The sequence below is a fragment of the Scomber japonicus genome, chromosome 13 (genome assembly GCF_027409825.1).
Source record: "Scomber japonicus isolate fScoJap1 chromosome 13, fScoJap1.pri, whole genome shotgun sequence".
NCBI classification, from domain to species: Eukaryota; Metazoa; Chordata; class Actinopteri; order Scombriformes; family Scombridae; genus Scomber; species Scomber japonicus.
The window spans coordinates 996067-1015324 of record NC_070590.1 but is presented as its reverse complement, the minus strand read 5'-3'; the positions used below and the strand labels follow the sequence as shown (position 1 = coordinate 1015324).

The window sequence follows — 19258 nt, the reverse complement described above, 5'->3', positions numbered from 1 at the left end:
ACTGCAGCGATGAACGGGCCGCCCCCCCCATGCATGTCAGTTTACAGATACAATAATACATAATAATATTAATTAGGCCCGAGCGCTGACCAGTGGAAGCCCGGGTCTATCTGTAAACTGACATGTATGGGGGGGGGGGGGGGGGCGTTCATCGCTGCAGCTTTAATTATTATTTATATTTTATCTGTTTTTATAACCAGAGACTCAAACTGTATGTGTGTGTGTGGATATGTGTGTGTGTATATGTGTGTGTGCATGTGTGTGTGTGTGTGTGTGTGTGTGTGTGTGTTAGTGTGTGTTAGTGTGTGTGTGTGTGTGTGTGTGTGTGTGTGTGTGTGTGTGTGTGTGTGTGTGTGTGTGTGTGTGTGTGTGTCTGTACATACCTCAGCATTAAAGCCTTCAGGCTCTTTTCTGCTTCAGGGAACAATTCAAGTAGCTCTTATTCAAATCACACCCCCCCTCCTCCCTCCCCTCCCCCCTCCCCTCAGCATGCAGCAGCCAATCAGCTGGCAGGTGGGCGGGGCTTGAGGCTATAAGACAGGTGAGTGTGAGCAGGTGTAGAGAGCAGACAGGTGCAGACACACAGCAGCAGCATGTCCTTCGTCCCAGAGCAGAGTCTGTGCCCCCCCCAGCAGGAGCTCCTCTCTCTGGGTTTGGATCCTTCAGACTTCAGCCTGTACAGCCCTCCTCCTCCTCCTGAGCCTTCATCATCATCATCATCCTCCTCCTCGTGGTGGCCCCCCCACAGCGGGCCCCCCCCAGCCTTCCTCCCTCAGCTCTACGGCCTGCAGACGCCCCTGCTCCCCGCGGCTCCCTGGTTCTCCTTCTCCTCCCCGGATGACATGATGCGGATGGTGCGCCCCCCCTACTCCTACTCCGCCCTCATCGCCATGGCGATCCAGAGCGCCCCCCAGCAGCGGCTGACCCTCAGTCAGATCTACGGCTACGTGTCACAGAACTTCCCCTTCTACAGCCAGAACAAGGCCGGCTGGCAGAACTCCATCAGACACAACCTGTCACTCAATGACTGCTTCACCAAGATACCCAGAGACCCTCAGGACCCTGGTGAGTTACACACACACACTAATACACACACACACACACACACACACACACACACACTAATACACACACACACACACACACACACACACACACACTAATACACACACACACACACACACACACACACACACACTCACACAAAGTTTATACTGCTGCTTTAAAGTCAGTCGAGGAATTGAAGCTGAAGTTCAGTTTTTGCTGTTGGTTCTGTGTCTAACCTTCTTCCTCCTCTTCCTCCTCCTCCTCTTCCTCCTCCTCTTCCTCCTCTTCCTCCTCCTCCTCCTCCTCCTCCTCCTCCCCCTCCTCCTCCTCCTCCTCTTCCTCAGGTAAGGGGAATTACTGGACTTTGGATCCAAACTGTGAGAAAATGTTCGACAACGGAAACTTCCGCCGCAAGAGGAAGAGGAAGACAGATCATGTGACTGCTGGAAAGAAGTCTTCCATCTCCTCCTCGTCTTCCTCACCTGACTCTCCCTCCTCCTCTTCATCATCAGCTGACTCTCCCTCCTCATCATCAACTGACTCCTCCTCCTCTTCATCATCAGCTGACTCTCCCTCCTCCTCTTCATCATCAGCTGACTCCTCCTCATCATCCTCAGAGCCCAGCAGTGTCTCTGATCTCTCCTCTCTGTCAGACATTGTCCCCGGTCTCACCAGCTTCCTGTGTCACCTGCAGGACTCCCTCCTCTTCTCCTCTCCTGCTCCTCCTGCTCCTCCTGCGCCTCCTGCTCTTCCTCCTCATGCCGGCTCGCTGTACATGCATGTACCAGACGCCTCCTCTCCTCCTCTTCCTCCTCCTGCAGAGTTTTATTCATACTGTCCCAGTGCTGTGGTGCCTCAGTGGGAAACCTGCAGCTCCTCTCCTCTCTACACCTCCTCCCTCCATCACTCCTCCTCTTCTCCTACTCCTCTCCACACCTCCTCCCTCCATCACTCCTCCTCTTCTCCTCCTCCTCCTCTCTACACCTCCTCCCTCCATCACTCCTCCTGTTCTCCTCCCCTGTTCTCCTCCTCTCACTCCTCCCCTCCTCCTCCTCCTCTCGTCTCCTCCTCTCACTCCCCTCCTCCTCCTCCTCCTCCCTTCTCCTCCCCCCTGTACACAGAGCTGCAGCCGGCTCCATGTGGAGGTTTCTCTGACGTTCTGCTGCTTCAGTGACGTTTGTTTTAAATCAGCTGTTAAATGTTTGTATTTATCTTTTTTAAATATTTTATTAACGTTAAAAATGTGTGTGAATGTTTTTAAAGTGTAAATATGAGCCGAATGTGTTTGAATTAAAAAAAGAGATTTCTGAAACTGAATCAAATGTTTTTATTTTTATTTATTCATTGATTTATTCACACAGTGAACAAAAAACTATCTACATTAAATCATTATCATAAGTAAAGAACTAATAAACTTCATCTCACAAAAAACATGAATGAGATTTGAACAAACTGAAAAACTAGAAAATAATCATGAAGCATTTTAACAAAAAACCAGAAGATCTTTCTAAATCTGACTCAGTTTTCTACTCAGATAAAACTCTTGGTTCCCACGGCCGCAGAGACGCCACGTCAGCAAACAAACAAACAAACAGCTGCTGAGTCGAGTCGGTTTAATTTCAGCGACTCAGCAGAAATGTGTCCTAACTGAGTCAGCGCTCTGATTTCCCACAGAAATACAACACCAGCAAACACACCATCAGCTAAACAAAGGGTTAAACTGAGACATGAAGGAGCCGATCACTGAATCTGCTCTGGATGGGAGTCTCCAACAGAAACACTTCACACCTGCATATAATATAATAATGATGTAATGATGATGTAATGATGATGTAATGATGACATCACAGTGACACCTCCTCCTGTATCTTCAGGTGAATCTGAATCTGAATCACAGTCTGATTATCTTTTAACAGTCTAATGACGAAATGTTCTGTATGTACCAGAGATTACTGACTCCAAAATCATCAGTTTTACCAGTTACAGTTACAGATGCAGTTTTAATGTGGATAATAAACTCTTATCATGTTAGACATTCAGTTTGAGTTCTTCTAAAATACTTTATTACAAGTAAAAGTACCTCAAACTGTACTACAGTAAAGTACTAGTACCTCAAACTGTACTACAGTAAATGTATAATTCGTTTTCATTTACAGAGATGATGATCTGGATGATTATGGGATGTAAAAGGTTTCACACTAAGAACAATAACTAGAACTATAAAGACAATGTGAGCGTCCACATGTCACATGACTGTGAACTATAAACAGCTGCGTGTTCCAGCTGTGTCTGCAGATAATGATGACCCGTTACTGCTGTATGTTGATCAGAGAAATGATTCAGTGATGATCAGAAGTATTTCAGACCCAGGACAGCAGTAGTCCTGGGGACCTGGGTGTGGGCTCTCCTATCTCTGGGGCTGAGGTCCTCGGTGGCAGGGCCCCGGGGGTGGACGAGATCCGCTTTGAGTTCCTCAAGGCCCTGGATGTTGTGGGGCTGTCATGGTTGACACGACTCTGCAGCATCGCGTGGACATCGGGGGCAGTGCCTCTGGATTGGCAGACTGGGGTGGTGGACCCTCTTTTTAAGAAGGGGGACCAACTATAGGGGGATCACACTCCTCAGCCTCCCTGGTAAGGTCTATTCGGGGGTGCTGGAGAGGAGGGTCCGTCGGATAGTCGAACCTCGGATTCAGGAGGAGCAGTGTGGTTTTCGTCCAGGCCGTGGAACTGTGGACCAGCTCTACACCCTCTGCAGGATCCTTGAGGGTGCATGAGGCCCAACCAGTCCACATGTGTTTTGTGGACCTGGAGAAGGCATTCGACCGTGTCCCTCGGGGAGTCCTGTGGGGGGTTCTCCGGGAGTACGTGGTATCGGACCCCCTGATACGGGCCGTCCGTTCCCTGTATGACCGGTGTCAGAGCTTGGTCCGCATTGCCGGTAATAAGTGGGACTTGTTTCCAGTGAGGGTTGGACTCCGCCAGGGCTGCCCTTTGTCACAGGTCCTGTTCATAATCTTTATGGACAGGATTTCTAGGCGCAGCCAGGGTGTGGAGGGGGTCCGGTTTGGTGACCTCAAGATTGGGTCACTGCTTTTTGCGGATGATGTGGTCCTGTTGGCTTCATCAGACCGTGACCTCCAACTCTGCACAGATCCGTCGTGGTGAAGAGAGAGCTGAGCCGAAAGGCAAAGCTCTGGATTTACCAGTTGATCTTGGTTCCTACCCTCACCTCTGGTCATGAGCTTTGGGTCGTGACCCAAAGAACAAGATCGCGGGTACAAGCGGCCGAAATGAGCTTCCTCCGTAGGCTGGCTGGGCTCTCCCTTAGAGATAGGGTGAGAAGCTCAGTTATCCTGAGGGAGCTCGGAGTAGACGCTGCTCCTCCGCGTCGAGAGGAGCCAGATGAGGAGGCTCGGGCATCTAGTCAGGATGCCTCCCGGACGCCTCCCTGGTGAGGTGTTCAGGGCCCGTCCCACCGGTAGGAGACCCAGGACACGCTGGAGAGACTATGTCTCTCGGCTGGCCTGGGAACGCCTCGGGATCCCCCGTTAACCTGGTCCAGATGTAATATGTTTTATATGTTTCTTTGAAAAGTAAATCGAGAAGGTTTTGGAGTATAAACATTTAAGTTTATAATGAATAACTAGTTATTCATTCATATAAACCAGTGTTTAATAGAAAAGTGTTTTCCAGCATGAGGTCTCCAAAATACACTGAGATACACAGTTACACACAGGTTTTAGGTTTTATGTTAATATCAGAGTAAAATGAATGTAGGTGTAGGTTAATGTGACGTCCTCTAAAGTGTTGGAAACATGACTGTGTGTGTGTGTGTGTGTGTGTGTGTAGGTGTGTGTGTGTGTGTGTGTGTGTGTGTGTGTGTGTGTGTGTGTGTGTGTGTGTGTGTGTGTGTGTGTGTGTGTGTGTGTCTCCTTGCTGTGTGTTTATTCATCACGTCGTCCATTCATGTGTATGTGGCCGTAAACAGACGGCACACTCTGACTGATACCATCAATCAGCTGATCAATGCTGCTGAAAGACATCTGATAGAGTCTGTTTACTACACAACATGAAGAGTGTGTGTGTGTGAGTGTGTGTGTGTGTGTGTGTGTGTGTCTCTGTGTGTGTATCTGTGTGTGTGTGAGTGATTTATGGATGAGCTCAAAGCAGAGTAAGTGTGCCGTTTGTTTATATTTCACGTCATGAATGTCTGTCATCACAGAGCTGAACTGATGATCTGTATTGTCACAATAAACACTGAAGTGTGAGTGTGTGTGTCTCTGTGTGAGTGTGTGTGAGTGTGTGTGTGTGTGTGTGTGTGTGTCTCTATGTGAATGTGAGTGTGTCATTAGGTCTTACTGAACATCTTTAATTTCATGTTTTTAAAGGAAACAATGAAGAATCACCTCTTTATTATAATGTGTAATATTTTATATCTACATAATAACAGTTAACAGGAAAACACTGTAATAGTATTTATACTATATATCTGTTTATACACTATAATAAATATCATATTATACTGTATATAAACTAAATATAACACTGTGAGGACATTTAACATGATGATACTTGAAGTTATATTTTACTTGTAAATGAGTTTTAATTCAGTGTGATGAACTGTTAGTGTAGTATTTACTGTATAAATATAACCTGCATTAGAAATAGTATTACAGCTGTATATTGTATAAGTTGACTGTAGAGACATTAACTTCTGATAACGTTTAATTTATTAAAAGATGATGATGAGTTCACTGCCTGCTGGAAAATCAGTCAAACAGGTTTCAGTCAAACGTTTTTCTTCCAGCAAAGTTTATAGTCTGTGTTCAAGTTTATGAGACACACACACACACACACACACACACACACACACACACACACACACACACACACACACACACACACACACACACGGTGCTGACTGACTGGATTATCAGTCGTATCAGGATCTGATAGTTTTCATCAAACTGTTTATTACACAACACGAAGACGAGGACTGTAAGTGTGCCGTCTGTTTACACACACACACACACACACACACACACACACACACACACACACACACACACAGAGAGAGACACACACACACACACACACTCACTAAGATGTCAGATCATGACAGTAATTATTATTTAACCACAGGATTTGCATCCCAGACATGGGTGGTATGTGTGTGTGTGTGTGTGTGTGTGTGTGTGTGTGTGTGTGTGTGTGTGTGTGTGTGTGTGTGTGTGTGTGTAATGATTCCTCCTGTTCATACTGAGCATTAGATCCTTCATCATGTTTACAGGAAGTGATGGAGGACTAAACCCACAGTCCTCCTTCTGTGGAAACATGGATTTAAAAGTTGATGTGAAGCTAAAATGAAGCTTCAGAGTCTGAATGAGTCAAAGGAAGGAAGGAGGGAAGGAAGGAAAGGAAGGAAGGAGGAGAGTAAATGAGTCAAATCTTCATCTTCTATGTTTCAGCGTTACAGTGTTTTTAGTAGCAAAGTCTTTTTGTTACTATACTTCCACCACAGAGAAACATATATATACTATATATACACTATACCTATCTATATATACTAAATATACTACACCACAGAGACACAGGAAACACTAAGAGGAGATATGAAGCTAGAAACACTGTAAATGTGTCAGATATCACTGATATGACTAACTCACACTGCTATAGTTACTATGGTTACTATAATAACTCACACTGCTATAGTTACTATGGTTGCTATGGTTACTATAATAACTCACACTGATGAAGCTCAATAGAAGCTGATCAGAGACTTTAAATAACTGATGATCTCTGTAGGTCACCAACCAGGAACGAAGCACATCTCCAAATAAATAAATAAAAATGAGAAATGTTATATTGATAATATTCATATTTAGTGATGATGAGTTTTGAGTCAATCATGTGACAGCAGCTCATCGTCCAGGTGTAGCAGGGACAGTTATTATTATTATTACCGTGGTTACCACCATAACTGCCATAACGACCTGATTACATCTTTCAGTGTGTGTGTGTGTGTGTGTGTGTGTGTGTGTGTGTGTGTGTGTGTGTGTGTGTGTGTGTGTGTGTCTTGTCTCAGCTTGTCTTGCACCATAAAAACTTTTCATCCTTCTTTCAGTTTCTGTCAAACTCAAAACAACAGAAGAACAGAGTCGTTCATTAATCTTTACCAGAAGATCTCAGCTCCAGCTCTCAGGGTTAATATCTCACATTGCTTTCTAACTTTATTAATTCTCCTGTTTTTATCTGTTTTATTATATTTTTACATTATTTCCAATTCAAGACTTTTGTATTGTATTTAAATGTCTTTTTATATATCATCTTTTTTCTCAGATACATGCATATATTACATCACAGGGTTATTATGACCCATGTCTTCATGTTTAATCAAACATTTCTGTCTGTGATCGACTTTAATAAATGTTATTTTATAAGATTGTTTAATTAGTTTCTGCATCTTGATTTAAAACATTTTGATAAAACTGTGAGACTTTATTCAGTAATATAAACTGTTTCCTCTTCAGACTCAAATCATCTCTAATATAAAATAATGTTTTGTCTTTTCTATAAAAACACTCGTCTGTGTGTCTGAGCTCATCATCATCATCATCATCATCATCGTCAACACATCAGTAACCATAGCAACCAGTTTGAAGGGAAATCCCCAAAACGAGTCTTTTAAAAGTTTCTATCAAATCAAATTTTTGATCTTAACTTGAAAAAACAACTTTGAAAATGTAAAAGTTTTTAGTCTTTTTATCTTCATGAGGCAGATTATTATGGTTGTATTAACGTCACCTCGGTAACCATAGCAACCGGTTTAAAAACTGGAGGCAACCAACTAGTAACATTCATTTTTATATTTGATGTGTTTTTATCTAACTCTTAAATGTTTCATGATAAAAACATTTTCTTCACTTTATTCCTCCTATAATAATAAGTTGAGTCTGAATGAAGTCGTAGTTTCATGAGTGAACTTTCATATCTGTGTTTGTTGAGACTCGTCAGGTTCAGTTCAGACACGCGTTCAGAGAAACGTCACGCTAACCGCCGGCCGACGGCTGGATGCCCCACATTTGCATAACGTCACACACACACACACACACACACACACACACACACACACACACACACACACACATACACACACATACACACACACACACACACACACACACACACACACACACTATTAAACTTTAGCGTCTTTCAGGTTTTTACAGATGTGTTTTTGAAGAAACTGAAACTGATTAATTCCTTAAAACTTAAATTCAGACTGAACTCCGCAGCAAGACATCATGGAGGTTACGCCCAGTTCAATATAATCAATATATTAAAAAAAGTCAAATGGTGTAACCACAAAAGAAAGATAAATATTAAAGCAAAGCAAGTTGAATTATTTGGTACAAAGTTTTTATGGTTACACCACTTAGACATTTTTACCATAATCCTCTAATATATTCTCTCTAAATGGATTAAAAGCAGAAATTTGATGCTGGGTCCACAAAAAAAGAATGTGTGAAGTTATTCATATGTTTATTTTCACATTTTAACCCTTTAAATTTAAACTAGACCTCATGGAGACACTAAACTTCACTGACCCTTAGACAGAAACAAGCTGAAACTGCTTGAAAACAACATTTAAGAATTTAAGAACGTGAACGACGATGAGACGGATGTTTATCGTCTGTGTGTGTGTTCTTGTATAACTCATGTTGTGGGGACATACATTTTTTTAAGACATTGTGGGGACTCGCCTCCAGTTTGGAGATAAAAAGTAAATTAATTAATTTTAGGGTGAAAATCTGATTTGAAGTTTGTCTCCAGACAAATTAATGTAGGTGAAAGTGCTGTGTGTGTGTGTCTGTGTGTGTGTGTGTGTGTGTGTGTGTGTGTGTGTGTGTGTGTGTCTGTGTGTGTGTGTGTGTGTGTGTCTGTGTGTGTGTGTGTGTGTGTGTGTGTGTGTGTGTGTGTGTGTGTGTGTGTGTCTGTGGTTGTGTGTGTGTGTCTGTCTGTGTGTGTGTGTCTGTCTGTCTGTGTGTGTGTCTGTCTGTCTGTGTGTCTCTCTCTCTGTGTGTGTGTCTCTGTGTGTGTGTGTGTGTGTGTCTGTGTGTGTGTGTGTGTGTGTCTCTGTGTGTGTGTGTGTGTGTGTGTGTGTGTGTCTCTCTCTGTGTGTGTGTGTGTATGGTTGTGTGTGTGGTTGTGTGTGTGTGTGGTTGTGTCTCTGTGTGTGTGTAGCAGGGGCTCGTCATGCTGGTATCCTGACTGACAGCTCTCAGAGGACGACCCGTATGTTTCCTGTCGTGTCCGTTAGTGTGAAGCAGCGTCTGATCTGATCCAGTTTAACAGCAGCTCTGTTTTCACGCGTCGCTCTCAGAGAAACTCGTTTGTGGTCAGAAAGATGAGTTTATCTTTTCACGCTGCAGAACCTTCAGACACATTAGACACGTTTGATTACATAATGTTTTTATCAAAGTCACCCGGATCCACCGCAGAGTCCTCGTAAACCTACAACCTACTGTTTATGTTTAAAGTCTGCTGGTTGACTCCCGACCCCCCAGAGACCTGAATCATCCTGAACCACCTTAAAAGCTGCTGCAACCCTGTAAAGGAGCCACGAGCCCCCTCAGAGACTTTAAACTGGGTCCATATTTCTGTTTATGAGACACAAAAACTGTCTAAATAGTTTAATTAACCCTCCTGTTGTGTTCAAGTCAAGGAAGGAAGGGAGGAAGGGAGGAAAGGAAAGAAGGCAGGGAGGGAGGGAGGGAAGGAGGAAGGAAGGAGAGAGAAAGGAAGGAATGACAGAAGGAAGAAAGGGGGATGGAGGACGGAAGGAAGGAAGGGAGGAAAGGAAAGAAGTAAGGGAGGAAAGAAGGTAGGAGGAAAGAAGTAAGGAAGGAAGAAAGTGAGATGGAGGAAGGGAAGAAAGAGAGAAGAAGGAAAGAAAGAAGGAGAGAGGAAGCACAGATGGCAGGAAGGAAGGAAGGAAGGAAGGAACAGTCAAAACAGACGGGTCACTTTGACCCGGGAGGACGACAGGAAGGTTAAAACTGTTTAAATTAATAGGTTAGTCTACTTGTTTTATGTAAATGAAGTTGATTATTTAATGTTCTTCTCGTTATATTTCAGCTCCAGCATGACCTCATCAGCCGAGGTCAGAACGAGCTGAAGTGGTTTCAGTATTAAATATAAGAACATGATCACAGACTTTATTTATTTAAGACTTTTAATAATATCATTAAATACAGCAGATACTAAATTATGTATCATGTTATAGTTTTGATGCAAACTATTAAAAAACAAACCGCTTTTATCAGCAGGACCACAGATGTTTGCTGGAGGGCCGGGTTTGGTCCTCTGGCCACTGTTTGGTGACCTGACCACTGCTTTAAATGCTCCCAGTAACACTGAGAACTAGACATCCTCAAACCCCCTAAAAGAAAACCTTTACCCCCCAGAACCTCTTTAAACACCTCTGGACCCCAGAATCTCTTCATGGACCCATAAAACCTTTTAAGGGTCTCTTTATCACATTCTTGTTTATTTATTGTATTAAAGCGCTTCGTATTAAATGTCACCTGATTTATGTTTGATGTGCTGTTGTTTGAAAGGAGCCTTTAAATAAAATGAATCATTATTATTATTATAACATGTGAATGATGAAGCCATGTCTGTAGCTGCCTCAGGATCTCCTGGAACTTCTTCTTAAATAACCCAAACCCCCATAAAGACCTTTGGAGCTTCCTGACCCCCTAAAACGGGACATATCCTAGAACCCTAAAGGAACCCTAAAGGAACCCTAAAGGGACCCTAAAGGGACTCTAAAAGAACCCTGAAACCCTCTCAAGTGACACTCACAACCGCTCTGAGAACCCGTATTAGTGGAAAGGACTAAGACCCAAGGACTAAACCCCTCTAGCAGAACCCTTAAACTTCATATAGAAACACTGGACCCATCCCAGTCCCAGTGAGTCTCCCCAAGAACCCCTAAATAATCCCCAAGACACACTTGCCCCTCCCCAAGGTGTACTGGAACCCCCTTAAACAACCTTACACCCCCTTAAAGACCTGAAACCACCTACAACCCCCTCTGAACTCTTTCAATGAGCATCTTAAACACATTATATGAGACTTTAAGGTTTCTACTGGTCTTTAAACTCATTAGATTCATGAGTGACCCTTATTGCCCCCCCCTATAAGGACCCCACACTGTAAACAGGATCAGGTTCTGCTAACCCTCCTCCTCATGTTGTCTTTCCTCTGCACAGTGTGGCTCTGAGCTGAACGGGAGTTTATTAACATCAGACCGGAGACGAGTCTGAACATGTCTACACTCAGAGACCTGTTAGAGAAGCCTCGTCTTTCTTCCTCTTTTCGTGTCCTCGGGCTGAAGGATTCCTGCTCAGCCTTCAGTCCAGCTGCCGACAGTTCAACAAGCCGTCCGTCAGGCTCAGCTGCACATTTATTATCAACACATTAAAGTCTCCCAGAAAGTTCCTCAAGGATTCCCTGCAGGTCCCCAGTAAATAAACCGTGTGGACCACAGCGGTGTGTCCAGACTCTCTGTCCATTAACATTCATGTTCTATTAATGCATCAATAAGCTAAACTTCTTCCCCGGAGTTGTCTGTGCTTTCTGGTCTCACAGGTAATCTGGGCCTGGAGACGTCCGGATGACTGATTCCAGTCCCGGACCTTCAATGTGCTTCTCTCTCCTCTCCTTCCTCTCTCCTCTCCTTCCTCTCCTTCTTCTCTCTCCTCTCCTTCCTCTCCTTCTTCTCTCTCCTCTCCTTCCTCTCTCTCCTCTCCTTCCTCTCTCTCCTCTCTACTCCAACCAGTCCAGGCAGATGTTCTCCCACTCTGAGTCTGGTTCTGAGGGTTCTTCCTGTTAAAAGATGTTCTCCCACTCTGAGTCTGGTTCTGAGGGTTCTTCCTGTTAAAAGATGTTCTCCCACTCTGAGTCTGGTTCTGAGGGTTCTTCCTGTTAAAAGATGTTCTCCCACTCTGAGTCTGGTTCTGAGGGTTCTTCCTGTTAAAGGGAGTTTTTTCTCTCCACTGTCACCAAGTGTTGCTCATGTGGGAATGTTGGGTCTCTTTAAAGTTAAAACCTGAAGAGTTCGGTTTAGAACCTGCTCTATGTGGAAAGAGCCTTGAGATAACTTGGTTGTGATCTGGCGCTATACAAATAAAGATTGATTGATTGATTGATTGATTGATTGAGGGCCAAACGGGGCACAGGGCCACAGTTAGGTTCAGGTGCAGAGGGGTATCTGAGGTGTTTTTCCTTCAGTCGTACGTTTGAGCTCCTCTGTGCAGGATGATGAGCAGTTTAGACAATATATTTACATATTTAGACAGAACTGTGAGGATTTTAATCAATTTATCTGTGAATAATATCAGACAGAGTGTTTTATATGTTTTCATCAGGTCTGGAGGGATCTTTAAGGTTTTATAAAGGACCTTAAGGAGTACCTGAGACTATCTTAAGGACTTCTAACCCTGTAATAGCTCTTAATCCTGTTAGATTAGAGAGATCTAAACCTCCTCAAGGATTAAACCTCATCAAAGACTTTGAATCCTGACAAAACCACAACGATCTCTGAATCCTCTTTAAGATTCAAAGAACCCGTTTAGACCCCAACGTAGGTTCACGCTGAGTCGGGCGGCTCATGTTCCTGTAGATGTGATTTGGTTTAAAGTAGAAACAGATACCTCAACACACAAAGTGAGTAACATTAGAGCTCAGGAGGCTCCAACATCACTTTGTTTTACACTAATCCAACACTTTAAGAAGAAGCTCAGGTTACATCAATACCTCCTTAAATACTGCAGGACCACCTTAAGGTTAACAGCTGGAGCCTTATAACCTCTGACCTTTTTATGACACAGAATGAATCACTGATTTAAGGAAGAAACGTCAAGGACAATCCTTTATTACTGTTACTAAACTAATAACAACCCCCTAACCTTTGATTTCTTAGTTTAAGGTTTGATTTTTATTAAGGGCTTTATGTTATTAAATATAGAAAGATTTTAAAGGCTTGTAAAGATGAAAATATCCTGGATTTATTTCACAGTAGCAAAGAAAAAATATGCAAAAAAATGACCAAATATTGATTTATTAGAGATATATATTAATCCTCCTTCGCAGTGACTGTGGGAGATTTATTAGATTTAATCCATTAATAACTAAAAACCCTGTAAATTATTAAATCTGTTATTTTATTGCTTTATGTTTGTTTATTGTAAAAATCAGGTTTCAAAGTTTCAGGAGTCGACACAAAGACACTGAGGACATTTTAAAAGTGAAATAAATTTAACCTGTTCTCTGTTTTTATATCATTATCTAAATCTCCTGAGTGAAGGATTCATTTCTATCATCACATTTATTTATTTATTTTATTCAGTCACAGTTTATCGTTCTCTCAGTGCTTTAAAATAATTGTGAATAACTGTAATAAATGTTGATTATCTGCCTATTTAATATACATCAAACATGATTAATAACTTTATTAACCTGCTGCTGCCCCTCAGTGGCCAGAGGAGGAACTGCAGCCTACAGCTCCCATGATGCTCTGCTGCCCCCTTGTGGCTGAAACGTCAAACTGCAGCAGAAGAAGCTCTGAGGAAACTTAATCTGCTTTTCTGTTTCAGTAACTTTATTCTTTACTGTAACTTTATTGTTTTAGTAATTTTTAAAAATAATCATTGTAAAAAGTAAATTTATTCTATTTTTATTTTATTTCCTTTGATGTTTAAAATGTTCTACTTTCTTAATTCTATTTTATTTTGCTGTTCTTCATTTTGTTTTATAAATTTTAATTTTTTTATTACATTTCATTCATGTTTTTCTTTTGTCTTTTTAATCTATTTAAACCTTTTTTTTTTTAGTCCAACTTATTTAACTTCTGTAAACATCAACCATGACTCTGGAGTTTAGAGACTTTCTGGTTTTACTTTATAGACCAGATAGGAAATAAAAATATATAATAACTTCATTTATCTTGATTTGCAAAAAAGTCATAAAAGCAGTCTGAATATCCTCCAATAACTCTGCAGGTTGAAATATTGAATTTTCCAACTATATAACAAAACTTAAGGAGGTTAACACACTTTTTAAATCACTACACAAGTCAAAAATATCAGCAGATGAACAATGAGAGAAATATTAATCTTGCTTTAAGCTGAAAAAAACAAGTTCAGACAAAAATCAAGTCAAATTTCTTTTAATTAGAAAAAAGAATCTGAATCACACGTTATTTTTTTTTAACAAAAAACATATTTATAAGAAAGTTTCACCAACATAAAGCTGCTTTTATATTTATTAAAAATAATAAAAATAAAAAAACAGCACAAACACCAAAAATCATTCAAAAGGAAACAAGTATTTGATGTTTTTGATGTTAAAGAAAAAACAATAAAACCGTCGACAGTTTTCAGATTAAACCAGAAAAATATTCAATCGTTTATTTTACGTCTGTTGTTTTATTATTTCCTGAAACATTAAAACTAACTGAAGCTTTGATTAGAAGTTATTTTAATTATTTATCAGGATGTTTCAGATCATTTTAAAGTTCATTAAACTTCATAAAAAACTGAATTTTTATTTTTTCTCTTTAATCAAAACTTTCAGAGAATCTTTTTTCAGACAGTAAAATAAACTTTATTCTGTTTTCCGGCGTTTTCCGCATCGCGTCGTCAGGTTTCACGTTAAACTGAAAAGGAGCTGCTCTCTCCTCTGATTGGCTGGTCGGGCGGCCGCCTCACAGACGCCTCGCTGCGATTGGTCGTAACTCTGAAGTCAGAAGATGATTGGCTCCGACTCGTTAAACTCAGTTCAGGTTGAATGTCGGACTGTTCCTTTAAAGAGCGGCTCTGTGACATCACTCTGCTCGGTGACATCACTCTGCTCGGTGACATCACTCAGAGCTGCTCTGTGATTGGCTCACAGAGGTTTGGGGAGGCTGGTCACTTCCTCCACACATTCGTCGTAGGCGTCCTGATAATCCTCGTGAGGTTTGATCAGGATCACGCAGGTCGGCCTCTTGGATCCGGCCGAGGATCCTAAATCCTGCAGAGAGGAAGAGAGGGGGGGGGTCAGCGAGGCCTCTGATTGGTTGAAGGGTCAGACATGTGACACAGACAGACTAATAAAAGAAGGTTAGCATGGTCACGTTTAAAGACGAGCAAACACTCAGTACGTTTACATGCAGCACATAGTGGTATGGATGGTATCAGATAAAGAGATGCATGAGACCGGATCACTTGTCTGAGTGTTCGTGCCGTTCAGAGAATAAATGTCCGGAGCATGGCTGACTCCGTTACGCTATGTGGAACTGTAGCCCTCTCAACAAAGAGCCACTTCCTGTTGACCTCTACTCAACAGCAACAACAAACTATCTGACAGCTTTCAAACAAAGATGGTGTACGAGGAGATGGACGATGCTACAGTAGCGTAACATCTCCTGCATCATTTTCCTTCTTATAATTTTTTGCTGCATGTAACCGTGCTGACTGAGACACTAAGAGTTTATCATTTATACATTTAGTGCTTATTCATTAATAACTTTTATAACTTTCAGGGTCAAAGAATTAAATAATAAATATTAAACAGCTGTAACGTCAGATTATTACAGTAAAAACTGGCGTATTAAACCTTTAACGTAATATGTTTATGAGTCTTATTCACCAGTAAGATACAGAGATGATGATCTGGATGTAAAAGGATCAATAACTTTAATCATAATGTTTTATAAACAGCAGTAATAATTCTCTGGTCGTTATTATGGACAATAAATAAAACTTATATTACGTCATAATGTTTGTGTGAACTCAGCACGACTTTTAATTTAATGAAGTCAATAATTCAACATGTTTCTTATATTTTATATTTTATATCTATAACAGAGATTCTTCTTTCATGTTCAGTCTGATTTAAACCACGAAGAATCAAACTGAGCTCAATTTAATCCTGAATGTTGATTCTGCTTTCAGGATTCACTCACAGTCGTACTGAGCCCGAGCCCGTTCGCCCCCTAAAATCCGGATTATTTGGCTGGTGTGCGTGTAAGTGTATTGTGCTTGAGCTCGGTATGCTTGGTCACGCATGAGCACTAGGGATTAATATTTTTCAAGAAAATAAGGCATTTTAAATCCCGGGAAAAGACAATTTTCCAGGGAGTCGATTATTTTTAAGGCAACACTAGTTAAGCCCTGGGTTAGGGATCAGGTGATTTTAAACAACACTAAATGCAACACAGAGACATCATGCATATATAGGCTCCAAATCCGACTATTTTATCATTATTAAGGCAAAATAACTCAGTGTATGTCCATGGACATTATAATGAATAGGCTATAGGCTTAATATTAGTTTACATCCAGCGTGCTGCGTGGACTTCATTACATCTGCTGCACCGCTGCTACCACAATTATGAAATGCTAAGTTTCTACAGTCTGTGACTGTGACCCTCATAAGTCATATTTTACTAATCTGCATTATATAAACTAACACAATTTGTAAGTTTAAGTAAGAAGGCTTTACGACAATCAGATCGGTTAAATCTGATCGGCCGATATTTAGCATTTTATGTAATTAGTGAGATCGGCTGTAATGTTTTAATTCACCGATCCGATCAATGTCGTCATGTTGAAACTTTTTGCAGATGGTCCCGTTGCATAGTTTGCAGATGGCTTGTGTTTTATCTCATTTACTCTGAAGAAGATCCACCGACATGTTTGTTTGAATCCGACAGTTAGTTTTGAGCCCTGTGACCATGTGACAGACAATAAAGTTTTTTGAATCTTGAATCATGAGCTGTTGGATTCAAACAAACATGTGGATGTTGTGGGCAGACAGATAAAACACTAAAGAACCTCGTGGGGAAGCATCTGCAAAATGTTTCAACTCACAAATGTACCTGGAGGGAACACGAGGAGGAGAAGCCAAGTTTAAGAATATGTGATCGGTTCGGTGATCGGTTTATTTAAACTCACTGATTGGCCCCAAAAATCCTGATGGTGTAAAGCCTAAAAGTAAGTCATTTGACGACTTTTAAGTTATTAAACTAAGTCTTACTTTTACTGGAGTAAAGAGTTGAATCAGTATGTCTGCTTTTACACAAGTATCTGTAGTACTGCACTACACAGGCATGACTCAGAAGAACAAGCTTGCACTTTTTAATCATAGTACGTTGTGTTAACTGATTGGCTGTGTTGTGTTTTACCGGCGCACAGCATGCGAACACACACTGTGCATGTTTTATGAGAGTAAACTGTCTCTTTTTGTGCAACGTGTCGGAGGCAACCGTGTTTGAGGTCATGTCACTGCGTCCTAAGTCTGTATTTATAACCTCATCATGGGACTAATGACCTGCAGACTCACCATCTTAGACGGGATGTAAGCGTATGGCAGACTTCTGTCCTCACACATGACGGGAAGGTGACAGTAAACATCGATGGGCAGCGTGTCGCCGGCCAAAACCACGATGCTGCAGAGAGACAGGAGACACACACAGAGGTTATACACACACACACACACTTTACTATCACATCCTAACCCTATATTATAATAAAGATGCTGCAGAGAGACATCAGGTCATATAACACTCTTTACCATCATCGACAGACCGAATGAGCCTTTACAGTGGAGTAGAAACATGGCCGACTCACCCTTTCTCTCCTTTGTTGATGAACTTCTGAACTTCTTTCACTCCTCTGCGGATGTTCTTCACTTTGGAAGCTGAGAGACGACAGAGAACCAAACTTCAGTCAAAGATCTGATTTATTCACTTTATCTGATCAAACACATAAACTGACGACATGAACAAGAGTCTCCTGATCAAATAACTGTTTAACTCTTAACTGTGGACATTTATGTGACAAGATTTAACTGATCAGACTCCATCGACTCTGACATCATCTCACCTGTAACATCTGCTGATACACAACAAATCTATAATCTAGAGTTTTATAAAAAAGGAGTTTAACCATAAAATCACGAAAAACTAAAGAAAAAGGCACAAAGCAGCAAAACTAGATCAAATATTAACATTAACCAAACGTCTTATTGTCTTATAATGAATAAAAACAAACTAATAAAACATAACAAAATAATTTCAGGATTATTTTCTTTTGTATTTTTCTCAGCTGGCAGCACGAGGCTCAAACCGGAGCCATTCACACATTTTCCAACATTTCTTCATAAAATAACCAAATATTCCCAAACTGTGGACATTTCACAGACATGATGTAAGCCGAGTTAATTATTATATTATTACGATTCTTAAAACATCTCATTTAACGATCTGAAGTGTTTCCTAACATCTGCTGACCTGCAACAAGTCTTAAATCCTCAGTTATTTAAAGGCAGTTTCGTGTTTTAGCTTAAAAAACATCAGAAAGTGAAGAAAACGGCTTAAAGCAGCAAAACTGGATCCAAACTCATGATTAATTAAACACCTTCTTGTCTCTAATTAATAAAAACAAACTAATAAAACATTTTAGACACTTTTCTTTAGTATTTTTCTCAGCTGGCAGCACGAGGCTCAAACCGGAGCCATTAACACCGTTTCTAACATTTCTTCACAAAAAGACCAAATATTCCCAAACTGTGGACATTTCAACAATAAGACATGAGCTGATTTAATTATTCTGTCTTTAAGCTGCATTAATAATTTAATTTAAGGATCTAAAAGTTTCCTAACATCTGCTGGCACGAGACAAACTTTAACTTTCATGTTTGTTTAACGCTGTTTGGTGTTTCCTCCCTAAAGCTGCAGATATCTGAGCTGTTTGTCGTGTTTAAAGGAGATTTTTACCCTTTTTGACGCATTTGTAGAGTTTCTTGCTGAGTTTTTTGGAGGCCAGCGGCTGAGCGATGGGGTTCAGACATGAGATGAGCTCCTGGTAGCTCCGCTCGGTACCGGTACCGGCTCCAGTACCGGCTTCGGCTCCCGCCTCCTCTCCGTCAGTTGACACCTTCTCCTTCTTTGTCTTCGTCATTTCTGATCAGGTTTAATAATCAATAATCGGTAAATGTTTGTCTGATCCTGAATTCACAGCATGCACGGAGACACACGTGTTTGAGCTTCTTCTTCGTGTTTTTCCGGTGAGTGATGAACTCAGCAGCGCCGCCAGCAGGCCGGAAACAGGAACTGCACGTGACGCTCTGTGAAGGTTTTTATTGTTTTAAACTGTTTA

The 19258-nt window shown here is 41.3% G+C and overlaps 2 protein-coding genes across 2 annotated transcripts; one reads left to right on the top strand and one right to left on the bottom strand.

Annotated features, from left to right (window-relative positions):
- Window positions 1–593: 593 nt before the first annotated feature.
- Window positions 594–11588, top strand: foxi3a (forkhead box I3a). The gene is made up of 4 exons (XM_053332083.1): window positions 594–676; window positions 749–1065; window positions 1392–1573; window positions 11364–11588. The coding sequence occupies exons 1-4, from the start codon at window positions 594–596 to the stop codon at window positions 11586–11588; spliced, it is 807 nt and encodes a 268-aa protein (XP_053188058.1).
- Window positions 11589–14279: 2691 nt separating this feature from the next.
- Window positions 14280–19148, bottom strand: nhp2 (NHP2 ribonucleoprotein homolog (yeast)). The gene is made up of 4 exons (XM_053332243.1): window positions 18877–19148; window positions 17729–17798; window positions 17442–17547; window positions 14280–15128 (listed from the first exon to the last, which is right to left on the bottom strand). The coding sequence occupies exons 1-4, from the start codon at window positions 19058–19060 to the stop codon at window positions 15003–15005; spliced, it is 486 nt and encodes a 161-aa protein (XP_053188218.1). The 5' UTR covers window positions 19061–19148; the 3' UTR covers window positions 14280–15002.
- Between the last annotated feature and the right edge of the window lie 110 nt (window positions 19149–19258).